Source organism: Heloderma suspectum, chromosome 11 (assembly GCF_057233095.1).
Source record: "Heloderma suspectum isolate Gila_16-S chromosome 11, 16-S_ref, whole genome shotgun sequence".
Taxonomy (NCBI): domain Eukaryota; kingdom Metazoa; phylum Chordata; class Lepidosauria; order Squamata; family Helodermatidae; genus Heloderma; species Heloderma suspectum.
Genome location: NC_139468.1, coordinates 1,943,953 through 1,964,609, shown reverse-complemented (window position 1 = coordinate 1,964,609; position 20,657 = coordinate 1,943,953). Strand labels below are relative to the sequence as shown.

General features: G+C 42.9%; 1 protein-coding gene across 34 annotated transcripts in view; it reads right to left on the bottom strand.

The window, feature by feature from the left end:
* The window catches only part of TCF12 (transcription factor 12), a 257,524-nt gene that overhangs the window by 134,222 nt on the left and 102,645 nt on the right, over positions 1–20,657 (bottom strand). For all 34 annotated transcript variants that reach the window (XM_084816550.1, XM_084816563.1, XM_084816569.1 and 31 more), the window contains one exon: positions 7,439–7,503. In XM_084816550.1, the coding sequence (XP_084672676.1) occupies positions 7,439–7,503 (65 nt within the window). The remainder of the gene's footprint in view (positions 1–7,438; positions 7,504–20,657) is intronic.

Here is a 20,657-nt window from a genome sequence, read left to right as displayed (position 1 = left end):
CTGTGAGGCCTTGGCAAGGCACTTTGCAGATAAAATTGATCAGATTAGGAGTGTTATTCCGTGCACTGTGGATACAGTTAGTGAGCAGGAGGCGGCCTGTGGCAAACCGGTTTTGTGGGATCAGTTCCAGCTTCTTCCTTCTGATGAAGTGGACAAGGTGCTTTCATCTGTAAGGCCGATCACCTGCTTGCTTGATCCTTGCCCATCTTTGCTCATTATGGGCTGCAGAGAGAGACTGGGTGAGGGGATCAGGGCGGTGGTGAATGCCTCCCTTGAGGAGGGAGTGATGCCATTAGCCCTCAAGGAGGCAGTGATAAGACCGCTCTTAAAGAAGCCCTCCTTGGATCCCCAAGTTCTGAACAACTTTCGCACAGTTTCGAATCTGCCATTTTGGGGCATGGTGATTGAGCGGGGGGTGGTGGTGATGCAGTTGAAGGCACACTTGGAAGAAACCAATTATCTAGATCCATTTCAGTCGGGCTTCAGGCTTGGGCATGGGACAGAAACGGCCTTGGTTGCCTTGGTGGATGATATGAGGAGGGCTCTGGATAGGGGTGAACGCTCCTTCCTTGTTCTCCTCGACCTCTCAGCGGCTTTTGATACCGTTGACCACGGTATCCCCCTGGACCGCCTGGACAGGTTGGGCATTGGAGACACTGTATTGCGGTGGTTCCGGTCCTTCCTCTCCAGCAGGTACCAGAGGGTAGCACTGGGAGAGGAGGTTTTGGACCTGTGGCCACTCACTTGTGGTGTGCCACAGGGTTCTATCCTCTCCCCGATGCTACTTAACATCTATGTGAAGCCGCTGGGGGCTATCATCAGGAGGTTTGGAGTGCGGTGTCATCAATATGCGGATGACACGCAGCTCTACCTTTCGTTCAAATCTTCACCAAGGCTGGCCGTAGAATCTCTGTCCAAATGTCTGGAGACGGTGAGTGGCTGGATGGGGAGGAATAAGCTGAAGCTGAACCCTGACAAGACCAAGCTACTTTTGGTGGGAGACAAGAGGAGGCTGGGAGATGTTGAACTGGTGCTGAATGGGGTACGGCTACCCTTGAAAGACCAGGTCCGCAGCCTGGAGGTCATTTTGGACTCCCAGCTGTCCATGGAGGCTCAGGTGTCAGCTGTGAGCTGGACAGCGCTGTACAAACTCCATCTGATACGGCGGCTGTGCCCCTTCCTTCCCGACCATCTGCTCCTATCGGTAGTACATGCCCTGGTCTCCTCTCGTTTAGACTACTGTAATGCGCTCTACCTGGGGTTACCCTTGAAGACGGTTCGAAAGCTGCAGCTGGTACAGAACGCGGCAGCTCGCCTGATTAAAGGCAGCCGCCGGTGAGATCACATCACTCCAGTGCTGAAGGAGTTGCACTGGTTACCAGTTGTTTTCCGGGCCAAATTCAAGGTGTTGGTTTTGACTTTTAAAACCCTATATGGTTCTGGCCCAGCCTATCTTAAGGAGTGCCTCCAGCAACACCAGACAGGCCGCTTAAGATCAGCCTCGGATGGCCTTCTCTCTGTCCCATCAGCCAGGACAGCTAGGCTGGTGAGGACGAGGGAGAGGGCCTTCTCTGTGGTGGCCACCACTCTGTGGAACTCTTTTTCTAGGGAACTCTGCCATGCCCCCTCTTTAATGAGCTTCCGCCATGCATTAAAAACGTGGTTGTTGAGGCAGGTATTTGGGGTGGGTTAGGGTATTTTAGAAAACGTTTTTATTGTAGAATTTTATTGTTTTCAACTGTTTTATTATATGCTGTACATCGCCCAGAGTGGCTGGGTGACCAGCCAGATGGGCAATTAATAAATTTAATAAATAAATAAAATAAATAAAAAATCATGGGCTCAAGTTACAGGAAGTCAGATTCCGGCTGAACATCAGGAAAAACTTCCTGACTGTTAGAGCAATATGACAATGGAACCAATTACCTAGGGAGGTAGTGGGCTCTCCCACACCGGAGGCATTCAAGACGAGGCTGGACAGCCATCTGTCAGGGATGCTCTGACTTAGATTCCTGCATTGAGCAGGGGGTTGGACTCAATGGCTTTGTAGGCCCCTTCCAATCCTACTATTCTATGATTCTATGAAATGAGACAGGTAGAAGGCCTTTTCAGTACTGGCACCCCAATTATGGAACAGCTGCCTCAGAAATGGCCACCTGGCACCATCCCTGTGGTCTTTCTGGCACCACGTGAAGACCTTTGGTTCAAACAGGCCTTTAAAATAATTCAAGTAGCCTGGGCCTCTCAGTTTTAAAATCTGTTTTTAATGTTGGGGCTGCTGTGAGTTTTGTTTCTAGTTATATTTTATGCTGCTTTTGATTTTATTGTTTTATGAAGAGAAAAATGAACAGGAAGTATAAGAAAACAGTTTAGAAATGTATATATGAGAAAAAAAGTCTACTTGTTAAACAGTAGCCTCAGACAGAACAGAGAATCTGTGCTAGAGTTAATAGTGTGCCTGCCTCTCTTTTATAAACCTCATTTTTCATGTATGTACAGCTCAGCCATACAATTTTGCTTTGACCAATACCTTTACCTCATATAGCAAGTGCCTGAAGAGATAATTAACAGATTTAAACATAGTGAGATTCATACAGCTCTAAGGCAGATAATATTTTAAATACTCTAAAGAAAGATACAGATCTTCATATTTAGTTAAGTGCATACTTCACACTACAGCTCCGAACAGTTTTTACAACACTGTCTTATCATCAAGGTTTTATAACATCTACTTTTAATTTTTAGCAATATTTCAAAGGACAAAGAGCATCAGACTGACAAACTTTAGAACAATCCATTCAGAACCAAATGGACAGAATATAGTTGATTACAAAGGAAGTCTGAAGAGCTTTGTCATCAGTGCTGCCTCCTAAACAGGTCTTTAGAACTGAAGGAATCAAAACCCCTTTGAAAACCCTGCAATAAAAAACAACTTTAAAAGGTTAACACATGCACTTCTCTAGTGACCTTCTGTTAAGGAATGCTGCTTTAAGGACTGGTATCCAGCACAAGGCAGAATTAATGCAGCATACTCAAGTGCCTGCCCAGACACATTCTCAGAGCTATTCTTGCATTATAAAACACATGCAACTCCACATATCAGACTGAATTGGCAAGTATGAAATGGACAGAACACTTCTTGGGCTGACATATATTCTAAATCTCAAAATATGACAATCATATGCATGTAATTGACAAGAGTTCTTTGATCTTGATGTAGGTAGGAACCAGTCTCTAGATAGGTATCAAAATTCTACCATTTACACCTCCCCCTCCACTTCTAGGACCACTCAATCAGATGCTGTCTCCTCACAAATCACAGTAAGGATCTGTAAACACCCCCACACCAGAAAACAAGGCATCATGGATTGCAGGGTTTCCTGGGATGCTTGGAGGATCTTGGAAGGAAGATGGCTTTGTTCTTGATAACCAGAGTTCTTCTACTTATGTGCAAAGTAATTTTATTGCCTGAAGCCACAGGCCACCACAATATACATAAAAAGAAAAACAGTACAGTACAGTTGCATATTTGTATATACATACACACACATATCCAACAGAATCATTCCCCCTAGGCCGTTTGGGATTTGGCATGTATTTTCCTTGCCTCCAAGGCAAATTTTGCTACCAGGACAGTGGTAAAAACATCAGTGCCAGAAAGAAGAGTATTTATCTGATCTAAGAGGGGCCTGTTTGACAGGCACCAGAGAACGATAGCAAGGAATTTATTCCTGGGATGGTCATAGAGGGGACATCTTAGTAAGTAGTGGGAAACATCCTCAACCTCCCTAGACCCACAAATACAGAATCTTTGATGGACTAGAGTATAATCAAATCTTCCTTCCAGAAAGGCAGATTTTCAACGGGGAGGGGGAGGCACAGTTAGAGTTCTAAAGTAGCTCTCCAGACCAAAGATGCTTATATAATGGGTACCAGCAGGAATAAGACATCTGTGAGATTGTAACCAGATCCAATCACTTAGAATAGAGATAATTTTTTTCTCTAAGCATCTGCTTGACTCTATCATAAGCAAAGGAAGGAAAGACTCCATATCAATCCCATAAGCATGCAATATACATCTGGTCAAGTTTACCCAAGACTTTGGGGATAAGGTCTGAAGTTGCTCCTGAAAGCATTTTTTGGAAGGTGGGAGTCACTTGTATAATCCAATTTGAACCAATATAAAGCAAATGCAACATGGATAGACATTTTAACAGAAGTCAGTCCTACTGCCCTTAGAAGTGACATCAGGTGTACCCTGGGGGGCAGTTAAGAGGGATCTCATAAAAGAATTCTGGATCACCTAAAAAATAGAGGCATTCCTATATCCCCATACCTCTGCCTCATATGTCAGTTGTAGAACTACCTTCTCCTGGAATACCTCAACTGCAGGGGTGATGAAACTTCCCCCTTCTGAACTAAAAAACTGAAGCAGGGATTGAGTAGACTGAGATGATTTCAGCTTAGTTACATCTAGATGTCGTCTCCAAGAAAATTGGGCATTGAAGCTAAGGCCCAAATATCTAACGTTGTGCAATTAGTCAATAGATTTATTGTCAAGCTTCCATATATGAGTTTTTCACTTCTTCCCAAAGACTACAATTTCAGTCTTAGTGTAGTTAATAGACAAATGCTCTGTTGTGCAGAACTTACTCAGCTTTCTCAAGCTTCACATTCCAATTAATGTAGTGGAGATCATTGCGATATCATCCACATGTAGAAGAACTGAGAGCTTAACATCCCGGATAGAAACTGGGAAGCATTCCAAATCATTCAGTTCTTGTACAATGCTGTTGATATAAAAATGAAAGAGGAAGGGAGCCAATAGACATCCCAGGAGGACTCCTTTATCAGTTGGTATGCTTTCTGATAACATCCATTCACCCTAAATCTAACTCTAGGAGTAGTGTTGAAGTGGAGCATTTGGATTAAAAGTAGCAGCCTTCTATCAATGTTTGCGGCAGATAACTTATGCCTTAAACAATCTATCTACAAGGTTGAAGGCTGAACTAAAATCCACAAAAGTAACAAATAACTCTTTTCTGTCATGCTGAGAATATTTCTGTATTAAATAATTAAAAAAAATATTAACAAACTAAAAGACAAACTACAATCCAAAACTGAAGTAGAACATTACGCAGTCTCAATGCAACAAGAACAAAAGTACCTTGTCTAAAGTACTAAATAGGTCCAATCCATAGTATTAAAAATAAAAACACAATCTTTAATTAATTAATTAATTTCATTTCTGGGCTGCCCAATAGCTGAAGCTCTCTTTTAACCATCTGTATCAAGTTGTCTTACACCACCACAGGAAAACATGGGTAAGTCGAAGAGAAAAATGGTAAGGATTGATTAATATGTGTGATGAAAGGAAACCATACCGCATCGAACTTGTCTATACTAGACAAACCACGCACAACTTTGCTGTGTTGCATTAATTTCTATGACAAGGCAATTACACAGACTCTCGGCATCCACTTTTGTATGGAAAGATTGTTAGCAGTTTCCAACTGATTTGCAATTTCCATACACGCTGCAACTAACAGAGTGACCAATTCCTTTTGGATTATAGGAACGTTTAGGTGGTCGGTAAGGCACAAAACAGCATGGGCTGGAGTAGGGAACAGCAGTTGCCCTGTAATGTCAGAAATGTTCCCAAAGACAGCTAACCCAAAAATTCTTTAACAGCGTACATGCCCACCACATATGCATAGAAGAACCTATTGTATTGCAACCTCTTCAGCAAAGAGGTGAAATGGAGTTATCAATATGGTATAATTTTAGAGGTGGCCTGTGCCATCTAAAGAGCACTTTAAGAGCTGCCTCTTGAATTCTGGCTCATTAAATGATGACAAACAAAACACTGATGTACTATGGATTTCCCATTTGCAAACCCCACCCATTCTTCCGTTAAAATCAAATTTTCAACTGCCCATGACTCTTAATTTGCCTAAGAGATATTTAGTATACAATTTTGAGAAACATTAAGTAGGTTGATCTATCTAAAATTATTTGGGTTTGCTTTAGAGCAAGGAATGTTAACTGTTTTTATGTATTTTATTGCTGTGAGCAGCCTTGGGAAGGCTTCTGCCCTGAAAGGCGGCCAAGAAATTTTTTAAATAAAAAAACAACCCCCACCACCAAGTTTCCTTTTCAGTCCCTAGAGCCGACATTTGTTTCCTTGATCATTCCATCCAGAGTCCAACCTCAGACTAATCAAGTTCTTTGTAATCTTTGTTCTGAAACCAATAATTGCCCTTAAGTTTTGGCACCAACTATTTCTTTATCCTTGGGTATTCCTCATGTTTGTGAGTTTTAGCTTAGCTCTAAGGTTAACTGAGGATTTGCTTATTCCTCATGATCCTTTCCTAGCATGATACTCTCACTCCACTTGGATGCCATGTTTCCAGCGCTCTTTTCTTAAACCACTTCATTGCCTTGTTTGCCTAGAGAGATCTATTTAGCTTGTAAATCCCCGTTGTGTCCAAAGTCATATATAACACAGCACAACCTGTGAGTGTCCAACTTCCATTTTTGACGCCTTGCAAGAGACTGAGACTGATGTAAGAGTTGCCAATTTTGAGTCCAATGGTAGTGGTCAAACAGGGAATCTAGAGCACTGGAAATCTTGAGCCAAGTGAAACCATTTTTAACCACCTCTTAAAACCTTTTTAGGAGAAGGCCCGTTTTAAGGCTCTCTACTCTAAATTCTATTTTAAAACCAAATTATGATGGCCACGGAGACTCTACTAACAGCAAAGCCTCCATTCAGTCTCCCCATCACTGTTGTGAGTACTACTTCGTTCCATTTCTTTTTTATAACTAAAAGCTGGGAAACCCGATGTCCCGTTCTGTGCTTCCTTGAGGCTTGCAGGGGAAGCTGGTAGCAAATGTTATAAAACCAATGTTACTGTCCTCAATCTCCGCTTCCGCCTATCTCTATGTTAGGCCTATTAGAAACACAGTGCATAAATCTGCTGTGTGCATGCCACACCTCTGGCAAAGGTCCCTTCTGTCCCACATGGCTAATGCTAGTAAGGATTGTCCTCAAAACTAGATTTAAAGGTAGGGTTTGAAATGCTATTCAGGAGACAATCTGTTTCTAAATACACAAGGGAATCAATGTTGTTAGCTCTAGTACAGATGTCACATTACACCCTGGTTAAAGCATAGGGAGGGAATATGCAAACTTACAGCAAACACCCAATTTCTTTACCATGGTTAGAAAATAAGGATCATTATGACTGGATCAGACCTGCACATGGAGTATCATAGGGGCTTGATAAAATGGAGAATGTAGGTTTACAGAACAGTAAACCATCTGCAAATGTGCATGCTCAGATCCTGTTCTGTCTCAAGCCAGTGGCATCACTTCTGCGTGTCTAAAAACACTAAGAGCGCTGAGGTTAGTTCTGCTAGGTACTGCGACATTTACCTGACAGCCCGAGAGTCCTGGATCTCGACCAAACAATGGAAATGGACTTCTTTCTGACGTCTTCCCTATAAAATAAAATTAAAAATTAAAAATGTATGCTCACTTCAGACATGTTAAGAATCTAGTAGCTAGAGATTGTAAAAAATATTAAGGGAATATAACATGTTCAAATGCTATTTTGGGCTGCATTCATAGAAGCATCGCTTCCAAATCCCGGGAAGTACTAGGTCCCCTCTACTCAGCACTGGTTAGGCCTCATCTGGAGTACTGTGTCCAGTTCTGGGCACCACATTTGAAGAAGGATGCAGACAAACTGGAGAGGGTTCAGAGGAGGGCAACAAAGATGATCAGGGGACTGGAAACAAAGCCCTATGAAGAGAGACTGAAAGAACTGGGCATGTTTAGCCTTGAGAAGAGAAGACTGAGGGGAGATATGATAGCACTCTTCAAGTATTTGAAAGGTTGTCACAAAGAAGAAGGCCAGGATCTCTTCTTGATCATCCCAGAGTGCAGGACACGGAATAATGGGCTCAAGTTACAGGAAGCCAGATTCCGGCTGAACATCAGGAAAAACTTCCTGAGTGTAAGAGCAATACGACAATGGAACCAATTACCTGGGGAGGCGGTGGGCTCTCCCACACTGGAGGCCTTCAAGACGAGGCTGGACAGCCATTTGTCAGGGATACTCTGACTTGGATTCCTGCATTGAGCAGGGGGTTGGACTCGATGGCCTTGTAGGCCCCTTCCAACCCTACTATTCTATGATTGTATGTATATAAAAGCTTATTCATCCAGATGTTTGATACTTAAAGCAGTTCACATTTTAACAGAAACAGAAATTACACACATTGTTTACATACTTTGGATGAAAATAAAAAACTTTTAAAAATTAATGTTTATACACTTGATAGCATGCAATGAAAAAGTACTGGCTTTTGATGTCTCACAGGTATGCAATTATTTTTGCCGTTTCAATATTGAAGTAAATCTTGTTTACAAATTGCTGCTTAAGACTGCAGGGCATGCGTGAGACACTACCTTAATAATTTATCCACCTTGTAACACTGAATTGAAGTTTCCTGTGAGGTTAATAAGAGTAACGCATGTTTCACTATCACTTGCTTGGAAAACGGTGACATTATTGTTAAAAAGCAAAAGAAATGTTAACAATTTTCTGCTCAAGCAATTTGCTCCCAACAGCTGTCAGAGACCAAGCAAATAAAATACTTAGCATGCAAAATTGTGTGAAACAGTATGAATCATATTGTTCGCATTATGAATCATGCTGTTCACGTTAACCGGACTCAGCATTTTCTTTCTTGTAAATAAGAAGTCCTACACCAAATGATAAACAGCTTTGACTAAAGTATGCAATATTCCAGGCAGGTTTTAAAACAAGTATTTGCACAACAGTAAATTACAAAGAACAATTACTTTGACAGAGGAGAACCTGAAATTTCCATCTCTCAAACTCTGAAGGAGAACACCTTCACATACATTCATGAAACTTCCTTTACAGACTGCTGTGGCTAGGCCTTTGAGCTCCCAGATAATACGGTTCATTGGCTTCAAGCCTACACAACTACACACATTGCCCTACTTCGCAAATCTGCATTGCAACATGAATAATACTTAAATATTCCCTCTGCAAACAACAACTGAACTAGTTCAGATGTGCCAAAGTGATTACTGAACCTTTAACAACTTGGTAGCCACAGGCAACCAGGAATTCCACAAAGACTGGAATGAGGTGGGACAGTCTCTCAGTTCCAACTCTGCTAGCCAACTGGCATAAGGAAATGTTTACATTGGCCTCCTAAGAGGCTAGTATTCTGTACTTTCATGCTCTATGGCCAGCAACCAGCATAGCAATGCAGTTCAGGCTTTTCTTTCAAAATGCAGGCTAGCTACTTTTGTGGGTTTATATATGAGGCTGCTTTACTGGCCTGAACCCATAACTACCCTGAGCAAAGCTGGTTCCCCTTAATCCAAGGCAAACTAAAACATTCTATCTTTTGACTTCCTATTCAGAACAGTCTAATCTGGCTGTGAAACAATCTACCTACCTGAATTCCACTTCAGCAAATGCCACCATAGTCTTAGCAGCTAAGACTCCTTTGACAAAGACTAACACGTGGCACTAGCCACCTGCACTTACTTACTTACTTTATTTATTTAATTTCTATACCGCCCAATACCCGGAGCTCTCTGGGTAGTTTACAAAGATGAAAAACATTAAGAATACAATATACAGAGATTAAAAACCATTTATATAAAAAACACATGAACAGACAGTATACACAAAAGAAACATATATCTAAAACAACTTCAAACAAACAATCTCAAAAGCAAACAACCATAACCAAAAGACATTCCAGGATCGATTAAACACTTACCATATGCTACCAAATGCCTGGGAGAAGAGAAAGGCCTTAACCTGGAACCAAAAAGCTAACTATGTTGGTGCCAGGCGGGCCACGTCCACTTTTCACTCTGTCCATTTCTAACACAGAGATACACATACAAGGGCATGGGAACTCCTTCTCCATGGTGTCCTCCGCCCCCTTTTCCTGTGAATTAAGCAGTCACATGAACCTTTCCCACCTGTTTGGCACACTTGGTACAAGCAGCATAAGCCTTTCTTTTCTACATGCCTTGCCCATCATGATGATGGCCCCCTGCACTAGTATACTTTATACAAAGAATCCAATTTGGCTGAACCTCTCTAAAGCAGCCCTCCAGCTATTTTGACTTACAAATCCCATCAGCCCCGAATAATGGGAGCTATAGAGTAAAACATCTGGTGGGCCACAAGTTGCCCAACTCTGCTCTAGAGGTTTCAGATACAGAAACACATCAGGCTCAAGGCAATTAGAACGATTAACATTATTAAAAGTAAGATTTACTGTTATCAACAGGGACATTCCATGCAAGTTCATAAGTCAAGACAAGTCCTTTAAGAAGCACACTGATCATATCAAGCTCATACCCATCCAGAAGCGCTGTAGCAGGCACACCAAAGCTAAAAGATTCCCACAATATGTCCATGGAATATTTACAAAGAATGTGCACCAATAAAGTATTAAATTATGTTCTCATATAGCTTTTTGCAGAAATACCACAAGTTATATCTGAGATCATAATGAATTCAAACCAGCGTTCCCATTTTTGCTTGTGGGGGCCTGCACCAGCATCCTCCTCTACCTGTCTGGCATGTTCCTATAATTGGCTGAAAGAGTTCCCATGTTGAAAACCTCTGCACATGCAAATCCAAATGAGAATCCTTGCTACGCATATAGATCTCCTGAAATACTTTCCTAGATTTCAGTCTAAAATAAGAACAAAAAAACAAGTGTAGGATTGTAGCGGGCTGGGTAAGTTAGTTGGTTGCCTTCTGAAGAGGCTCACGGCAGAATTGTAAATCTCAGGGATCAACAACAGAAGAGCCCTGCTGGATCAGACCAAAGGCCTGCCTAGTCCAGCGTCCTGTTCACACAATGGCCAAGCAGATGCCTACCAGAAGCCCACAAACAGGACATGGGTGCAATAGCACCCTCCCACTCATGTTCCTCAGCAACTGGTATTGAGAAGCAGAATGCCTCTGATACTAGAGGTAATATATAGCCATCATGAGTAGCAGCCATTGGTAGTCTTATCCACTATGAATCTAATCCCCTTTTAAAGTTTTCCAAGATGGTGGCTACCATCATAACTTGTAGAAACAATTCCATAGTTTACGTATGTGCTGTATGAAGTATTTCACTGTTATCTGTCCTGAATCTCCCATAATTCAGGTTCATTGCATGACCCAGGATTCTACTATTATGAGTCATGCTCCTGTACTTCATTTTATACTTACTTGCATGGAATCACATTTGCCATTTTGTTATCTATTCTCCAGTTTGGAGAAATCCTTTTGGAGCTCTTGGTAACCCTTTTTTGTTTTAACCATTTTAAATAATGTGGTGTTGTCATCAAACCTCATCACCTCACTGCTCACTCCTAATTCCAGATCATTTATGAACAACTTAAAAAGCACCGACCCCAATACATCCCTCCATTGTGAGAAGTGACCATTTATTCTTACTTACTCTCCGTTTTCTGTTCTTTAACCAGTTGCCTATCCATATGATGACCTTTCCGCTCATCTTATGACTGCTATGTTCGCACAGAAGTCTTTGGTGAGAGACTTTGTCAAAAGCCTTTTGAAAGTCCAAGTGAACAATGTCTAACAGATCACCCCATCCACATGTTTGCTGACACTCTCAACGAACTCAAAAAAGTAGTGAGACAGGACTTAATTTTACAAAAGTCATGTTGATTCTTCCTCAGCAAGACCTGTCCTTCTATATGCTTACTAATTTTATCTTTAATCATGTTTTCCACCAATTTACATGGAACGGAGCAAACCATTTTGTAATTTCCTGGAAGCCCCTTGGATCCCTTTTTTTGTAATTCGTGTTTCATAGATCACTTTCCAATCCTCTGGTACAGAAGCCAATCTCAGGGACTACAGGTGAATGGACACAGTCTGGAGAACATACCTACCTTTCTATGCACTATACCTGTTGCTAATATCAAGAAGATTGCATGACTTCAGCACTGCAGAACCTTTTCAAAGCTCCAGTTAGAATAGGATTATTAATTGTTACATTATTAAACTTGGTTGTAAGCCACTTAGAACTCCTCAGATATAAGGTGGGGTACGATGTTTTAAAATAAATACAATAACCCCTCCCTCAGTTATCTCTAGTTTCAGCTCCAGCTACCAGTTCCATTCCTTCAGCTACCCACTGCCATTCCTGAGGCCTTCAGAGGGAGAGAAAGCAGCAGCTCTTCCATTGTGTCTAGGTCCATGTAGAGTTTGGGCCCAGCACCTCTGCAGAGGCACTCCCAACAGACATGGATGATTCGGAGTCTGAGGGGGAGGACACGGAGGGGTTTGATGAAGCGTCGAAGTTGGAGGAGACTGGCAGTCCCAGAATGGAGGTTGCCTAGGTGCAAGCTGCCCAGTTTGAAAGTAGCCAGTCAAGGCCCTCTTCACTCATAAGAATGCCAAAGCAAGAGGAGGAAGATAGAAATACAAGATCCCAGGGTGAGATGTTGGGCTAGGTGAGGGGCGCAACATCAAGTCGTAAGGCGTTCCAAAAAGCTGGCCACACAAGGAAGGTCCCTCTAGAAAGACCCACCCTAAGGGACTTAACCAGCCACTCAAGATTCATAAAATCATAGAATAGTAGGGTTGGAAGGGGCCTACAAGGCCATCGAGTCCAACCCCCTGCTCAATGCAGGAAGCCAAGTCAGACCATCCCTGACAGGTGGCTGTCCAGCCACGTCTTGAATGCCTCCAGTGTGGGAAAGCCCACCACCTCCCTAGGTAATTGGTTCCACTGTCGTACTGCTCTAACGGTCAGGATGTTTTTCCTGATGTTCAGCTGGAATCTGGCTTCCTGTCACTTGAGCACATTATTCTGTCTCCTGCACTCTGGGATGATTGAGAAGAGATCCTGGCCTTCCACTCTGGGACAACCTTTCAAGGACTTGAAGAGCGCTATCCTATCTCCCCTCAGTCTTCTCTTCTCAAGGCTAAACATGCCCAGTTCTTTCAGTCTCTCTTCATAGGGCTTTGTTTCCAATCCCCTGATCATCTTTGCTGCCCTCCTATAAACCCTCTCCAGTATGTCTACATCCTTCTTAAAATGTGGTGCCCAGAACTGGACACAGTACTCCAGATGAGGCCTAACCAGTGCTGAGTAGAGGGGACCTAGTACTTCCCGGGATTTGGAAGCTATGCTTCTATTAATGCAGCCCAAAAGAGCATTTGCCTTTTTTGGAGCCACATCACATGGTTGGCTCATATTCAGCTCGTGATCGACAACAATTCGAAGATCCTTCTCGCTTGTAGTGTTGTTGAGCCATGTATCCCCCATCTTGTCACTTTGCACTGGGTTTCTTTTTCCTAGGTGCAGAACTAGGCATTTATCCCTATTAAATGTCATTCTGTTGTTTTCTGCCCAGCGCTCCAGTCTATCCAGATCACTTTGAATTGTGTTTCTGTCTTCCAAAGTATTAGCTATCCCACCCAATTTCGTATCATCTGCAAATTGGATCAGCATTCCCTGCACCTCCTCCTCCAAGTCATTCATAAAAATGTTGAAGAGTACTGGGCCCAGGACTGAGCCCTGCGGTACCCCACTTGTTACCTCTCCCCAGTTTGAGAAGATAAGCACTCTTTGAGTCCAATTCTGAAACCAACTGTGGATCCACCAGATCGTTGTTTCACCTAGCCCACTTTGGACTAGTTTGCTCATCAGGATATCATGGGGCACTTTGTCGAAAGCTTTGCTGAAGTCGAGGTATATGATGTCTACAGCATTCCCACGGTCCACAAGGGAGGTGACCTGATCAAAAAATGAGATCAGATTCATCTGGCAGGATTTGTTCTTGACAAATCCATGTTGGCTTCGAGTAACCACTGCATTGTTTTCAAGGTGCTTCCAGATGGATTGCTTTATCATCTGCTCCAGAATTTTGCCAGGGATTGATGTCAGACTGACTGGTCTATAGTTCCCAGGTTCCTCCTTTTTACCCTTTCTGAAGATAGGGACACCATTAGCCCTCCTCCAGTCATCTGGCACTTCCCCCGTCCTCCATGATTTCTCAAAGACAATAGACAGCGGTTCTGAGAGTTCTTCTGCCAGTTGCTTTATTTCTCTAGGATGCAGTTCATCTGGCCCTGGAGATTTGAACTCATTCAAAGTAATTAGGTGTTCCTTGACCATATGCCTCTCGATCTCAAGCTGCAATCCTGCCCCTTCAGCCTGTACTTCGCCTTTGCCAGGGGGTCATAGAACCTCCTTTGAGAGACGACTGAGCCAAAGTAGGAATTGAGCACCTCTGCCTTTTCTTTGTCATCTGTTATCATTTTCCCATCCCTATTTATTAGCTGAACCACCATTTCTTTCCTCTGCCTTTTACTATGCACATAGCTGAAGAAAGCCTTTTTGTTGCTTTTAGCATCCCTCGCTAACCTCAGCTCGTTCTCAGCTTTAGCCTTCCTGATGCCATCCCTGCAATTCTGTGCTACCTGCCTGTACTCTTCCTTTGTTGCTTGGCCTTCTTTCCACTTCCTATATGTGTCCTTTTTTGTTCTCAGGTCATCTCTTAGCTTTTTGTGAAGCCATGTTGGCTTCTTCTGTTGGCTTCCACCTTTTGTTCTTGTTGGAATGGTTTGTAATTATGCCTTGAGAATTTCCTTTTTTAAAAGCTCCCACCCATCTTGGACTCCTTTTCTCATTATAGTCACTCGCCATGGGACCTTACTGATCATTGTTCTGAGTTTATTAAAATCAGCTTTCCTAAAATCCAGGGGACACGTTAGACTACACTCAGCTTTTGCTTCCCTTAGAACCAAGAACTCAAGTATAACATGGTCGCTTTCCCCCAGAGTTCTTGTAACTGCTACTTTATCCACCAAAGTCATCTCTGTTGGTTAGGATCAAGTCATGGATAGCCAATCCTCTAGTTCCTTCCTCTACTTTCTGAAAGAGGAAGTTATCCGCCACACAAGTCAGGAATTTCCTGGTGGGGCCATGTTTTGTAGAATTCATCTCCCAACACATATCGGGGAAATTGAAGTCCCCCATTACTACTACATCATGCTTCCTTGAAATATTGGCTATTTGCTTTTCAAAAGTTTCGTCCTCGTCTTCTCCTTGATTGGGTGGCCGGTAGTAGACTCCGACCACCAGGTTCCTTTTATTCTTTGCTCCATTTATTTCAACCCAGATGCTCTCGATGGTGCTACCAAGCTCATCCTCCTGTATTTCTGTGCAGAGATAGGTATTTTTCACATATAGTCCAACCCCACCTCCCTTTCTGTTCCTTCTGTTCTTTTTGAACAAGTTAGATCCTTCAATTGCTGCATTCCAGCCATGGGAGTCATCCCACTAAGTCTCAGTTAACCTATCAAGTCGTAATTTCCATCTTGTATTAAAAGTTCAAGTTCATTCTGTTTGTTTCCCATACTCCGGGCATTAGTATGTAGACATTGAAGACCATGTGCTTCATAGTCTGGCTTTCTTCCTACATATTTATGAAGACTATTATTGGGCGCTGTTAGAGCTGTTCTCTCCGTTGCGGTGCATGAGCCTTTGTCCATTGTTACCCCCAACTTTACATCTCCCTTCCCCGTAGGATTCAGTTTAAAGCCCTTCTGATGAAGTTCTTCAAGCTGTGGCCTGAGGCTGTCGAAGAGATGGCTGGTGCCCCTTTTTGTTGCAACCATCTAACATAATGCATTAACCAAAGAGAGTTGCTTGTATCCTAAGTAGTCCTGTATTATGCAAAGCTTATCTAGAGACTTCAGGGCTGTTCAAAGATCCCGAATGTAACCTGAGGCATTGCTGACCTAACTGTAGTTTGCGTAATCAAAGCACTTGTTTTTCACTTGGACTTCTCTGATCCATCACAAAAGACATTAATCATTACAGGTGGGATCTGCAGCAAAAGGTTGCAGTGCAGAGTGGTCCTTGTCAGGATACTCCATTCCATTCCATTCCTCCCTCCCATCCCAACATTCAGTCAGCATTCCATGGCCCCCGAGTATACTCCGTCTTCATTCAGCACTTCCCCCACCCCACAAGATGTTTTTTTGTCTTCTACAAAACCCAGGGTTCCCCTGAGCTTACTGATACCTTCCATTTGTCTGTAGTTGTTGCCGTTTTGGCTTCTTAAGGACTGGCACTCTGAGAACTGAGATCACTATGGTATATATGATTTACCAAAATGTATGCTAAGCATACTGGTAACTACGCTGAAGATGTTCAACTACCTATGCATGCAGGCACCATTGCTGGACACTTTGCACCCTCAAATTCCACATAAATTTGTTAAAAAGCATAGGGAAGTTCAAAGTTCGGGAGAGACAACTGCTAAAGCAGATGAGTCCTAGAGAGGTCAGTGATTTGCCAATCCCTTGTTGTAATTGTTTGTCTAACCTCATGTGATCTCCTCACATGTTCCTTCTTAGCACATCATCTTTCTGTGACAGGTATCAGAAGCAGCAAGTGGCCCCTCAATCAATAAACCAGCAGGCCTTGTGAAAGCACCACTTTGTCACTAATAGCAGCAGAAGGGGAGAGGCAACTCAATTGTCTGCAAATATATGTTTATTTATAGATAAGCTTACAAGTCACTTTTCTTTTTTAAAAATGTGCAGTTTACATTTAAAACAGGTGTGGACAACCTGCAGCCCTGAACTGCATCCAGCCCTTGGCCTAATCTCATATGGCCCTCGGCCGAATTTCTAAAGCCCTCTGCATGCAATCAGTTCAGATCTCTGGAAAGAGCAACCTGTCCCTTCCCTGGCTGCCCACATCCTAGGAAGGAAGAGGGAAAGAGAAAAAAGCGGAGATTCACTCAGTTCTGGCTGGCCTTGCCCACCACCACCTCTAAAAGGTGCGGTAAAATCTTTTAATTTGCAAAATTAAATCACAGGGCGCAATCTTCCTTTCTGTATGGAGGTTCCCACAGTGCTGGGAGCACAATAATACACCATTTATTTATTTTAATTCTGCTCTTCCTGCAGAGGTTCAAGGCGGCATATACTTTTATTCTATTTATTCATTTTGGGTATTTATAAACTACCTATCAACAAATGGTATCAGGGTGATGAAAAATAAATATGTTATAAAAACAGTAAAATAACAAGATAATAGAAGTCAGTAAAAAACCCACAAAACAGACTGACCGGCTTAACATGCCTGGGCAAACAAAAATGCTTTGACCCAGCACCAAAATGACGGCAAGATTGGTGCCAGTCATGCCTCCATGGGGAGGGTGTTCCATGAATGGGGTACAATAACAAAGAAAGCTCTTTCCCTTGATGTCACACAATGAGTAAAGGGCACCTTGAGAAAAGCCTCCCCTGTAGCTCCCCATGCAGGGGCTGGCTGGTGTAGGGAGAGGCATCCCTTCAGGTATGCAGGTCCCAAGCTTTTTAAGTGTCATAGCCCCCCCTGCTTATCCTCACAACAATCTATGAACAGGGTTAGGCAGACAGAGGGACAGAGACTAGTCCAAGGTCACCTAAAACACCTCGTAACTGAACAGGGATTTGAACTCAGGCCTCCAAAGCCCTAGTCAGACACCTCAATCACGACACAATACAAGCTCTCACTAGGCCACATCATCACCACCATCATGGCATTTCTATCTTGCTCTTCCTCCAAGAAACCCAGGCCAGTTTGCAGGGTTATCATCCCAATTTTATTCTCAAAACCACACTGCGAGGCTGAGGGATGACGCCTGGCCCAGGGTCACCCAGTGAGCTTAGTGACTGAGTGAGGATTTCAACCTAGATCTCTCTGGTCATGGTTCACTCTATTTCATCACATGGCAGGGGCATTTCTAGGCATTTAAAAGATTTGGGGCAAATCTGCATATGTCAACATGTAGCTATATATCCAAATTTAGAAATAATTACAAGGAGTTATTTAAATTTCACAGAAAGCTAAGCTAGCCAATTCATTTCTTAACAAAACTCCTCAAATAAAATGAATTCTTCCATAATTTGCACCCTGCCCCAGTTCATCGCAAATTAGTAGCTCCCCTTCAATTAAAATTAATTTGTTATGGTGTAGGAAAAAATGCAAAAGAGAGAAAGTGACTGGTCGTTTTTTCATGAGCCTTTTCTTACACCCACATAACTAAAAATGGCAACAATGTATTGGCACCAAAATGGAGTTTCAAAAATTGTCCCCTCCGTGGCAATTAGCTGAGGAAAAAAACACTCTAGGGCTCCAGGGCCCCATAGGCCCCGGCCTAACAACACCCCTGTGTGGGCTGTCATACCACCCCGAGGCGTTCTGCTTCTCCCACTGGGGCACACAGCACTCCAGATCAGACAGGCTCACATCAGGCCTGCCAGGAGCAGAAAGAAGTGCCACATACAGCACATCTGCCTCTGTCCTCACTGCATCAAGAGACAGAGCAGCAGCTGCCATGAAATGAAGCCAAGTACCTCACGAGCTGGATTGGCTATGGATGAAAGAGAGGATACTGGAACAACCTTCTCTTTCCTGCCCCCTTCCCTCACCAGCCGTGTGGCAACAGACTACCATTGCAAAGTGGCAAGCAAGAGGAAGGGGCAGAGAGAAGCAGACTGCTCCAACATCTTCCCTCTGCTTCACGCCCCCCCCCCCCTGGATCTTACTACCGCACCCTGCCCTCTGCAACAGGGAGCAGGAGTCCATCCATACCCCTCCAGCAATAAAAGCATGCCTCATTCCCATCACAGCTTTCACAATCCATGCCTATAGATAGATTGAATACACATGAGATTGACTATAAGGACTTCAGATTCTGCATTTCACCCTTATACAACAACATATGGGCATAAGAAATAGTCAGCCTGCTTTGATTTTTGCCAGTCTGACTAAATTGGTGCCACCTGCAGACCTGGCTTCCTTATTGCTCACCCCAACTCCTGATCATTTATGAATACATTCATACTAATGTATTTTGAACGAAACCATCTAAACTGCCAGGAGATGTGTAAATATTTGTGGAAGGGTCTTTCAAAGCTGCTGTACAGGCAGTGTATAAAGGGTAAATGTCAGGAGGGAAAACATTAAATGTTTTTGTTTTGAATGTACACTCCAGTTATTTAAAGCTGTGTATCTCAGTACTGCAAGGTGTAGGGAACGTCATCACATTGCCAGCATTTTGAATACCCCAGGGAACAGAGCAACATTGATCTTATCCTATGTGTAATAGGGCAGCATTAAATCTTTTCAAACAGAGCCATGTTCATGTATATTAGAGAGCAATGTGCATTGTCTGTTAAACTACTCTGATGCTGACTCTGCCGTCTTTTAAATTTAATGGAAATTCAAGTAATGAAAATTTGGTGTATTCCTTCTTGGACATTTTGCAGCCTTCATTAAACAAAATGAAGAAATGACAAATAGAATCAAAGAACTATAAAAGACAGCTATTGATTGCAAAGCAGATATGGAATATAAAAAAAATCCATTCAACTTTAGAGAGTTTTACAATGTATGAGCACTTCTTTCATTTCTGAACCATTATAAAATAAAAAGCTAATATGAAGCAATCATAATGACCTGGTTTGCAACATGACAACCCAACACGGGTGATTAGCTATGGTGGGTTCTTGTGTCATGCAAACCCAGCGGGGTTTCTGCAGGGTGGCTTATTTTTCATGAAAACCCATGGCTTGCTTTAGGGTTGATACCCTGGTGGCTTGTCGTATCATCTGAACTCAGTAGGGCAATTTTATTGTGGGTTGTCGAGAACGGCTAGAGAGCCGCCCAGTCAGAGCGGCAAAAAACCCTGCAGCTCCTTACAATCTCGCTTGTAGTGCCTCCATCCTTCACCATCCCTTTTCAGCACCCTCTGCCCCATGCCCCTAAAAATCTTGAAGAAAAGACACCAGACAGTGTCCCAAACACATTTGCAACTTTTTAAATTATTTATTTTTGGTCCTGAACAAGTGTGACAGCTGCCTTTAAATTCTCACAATTTTCACCCCAGTTTACTGCTCTGCTTTGATATATGTGCAATTTATTCCCTCCACCCCATTTACTGCTCTCCCTTGAAACTTGTGCAAATTATTCCCTTCCATTTACTGTTCTGCCTTGAGATATGTGCAATTTATTCCCCCCTGTTTAGTGCTCTGCCTTGAGATATGCGAAATGTTCTCCTCCGTATTACTGCTTTGCCATGATATTTGTGTATGGTTCCCAATCCTGCTAACTGCTCTGTAACCCATATCAAGATGTGACAGCTAGCAACAGAAGGAAGTAACAAATCGGGGGGGGGGGGGGCTGAAAGTGGCTGGCTGCTGGAGGAGAGACAGTGCTTTGCAGGTGGGTGTTCTTACTTCCATGTAATGTGAAGTAGTAAGTGGGTGTACTTATTTCAGAGTAACGTGGAGAAGCCTTTGTTCAGTAGCTACGAAGGAAAGTGGCCAAGTGGAAGAGGGGAATACAAGGATGTTTGGCTGAATATCAAAGAGGACTTGTGCAATAGCGAAAGTCCCACAATAAATAAAGCTGGCATTCATAAGGGCTCAGAAGGGGGGGGTGTTTTTTGCGATCTGATGGGGGTACGGAGGGAGCTGAAAGCAGCTAGCTGCTGGAGGAGAGACAGTGCTTTGCAGGCGGGTGTTCTTACTTCCATGTAATATGAAACA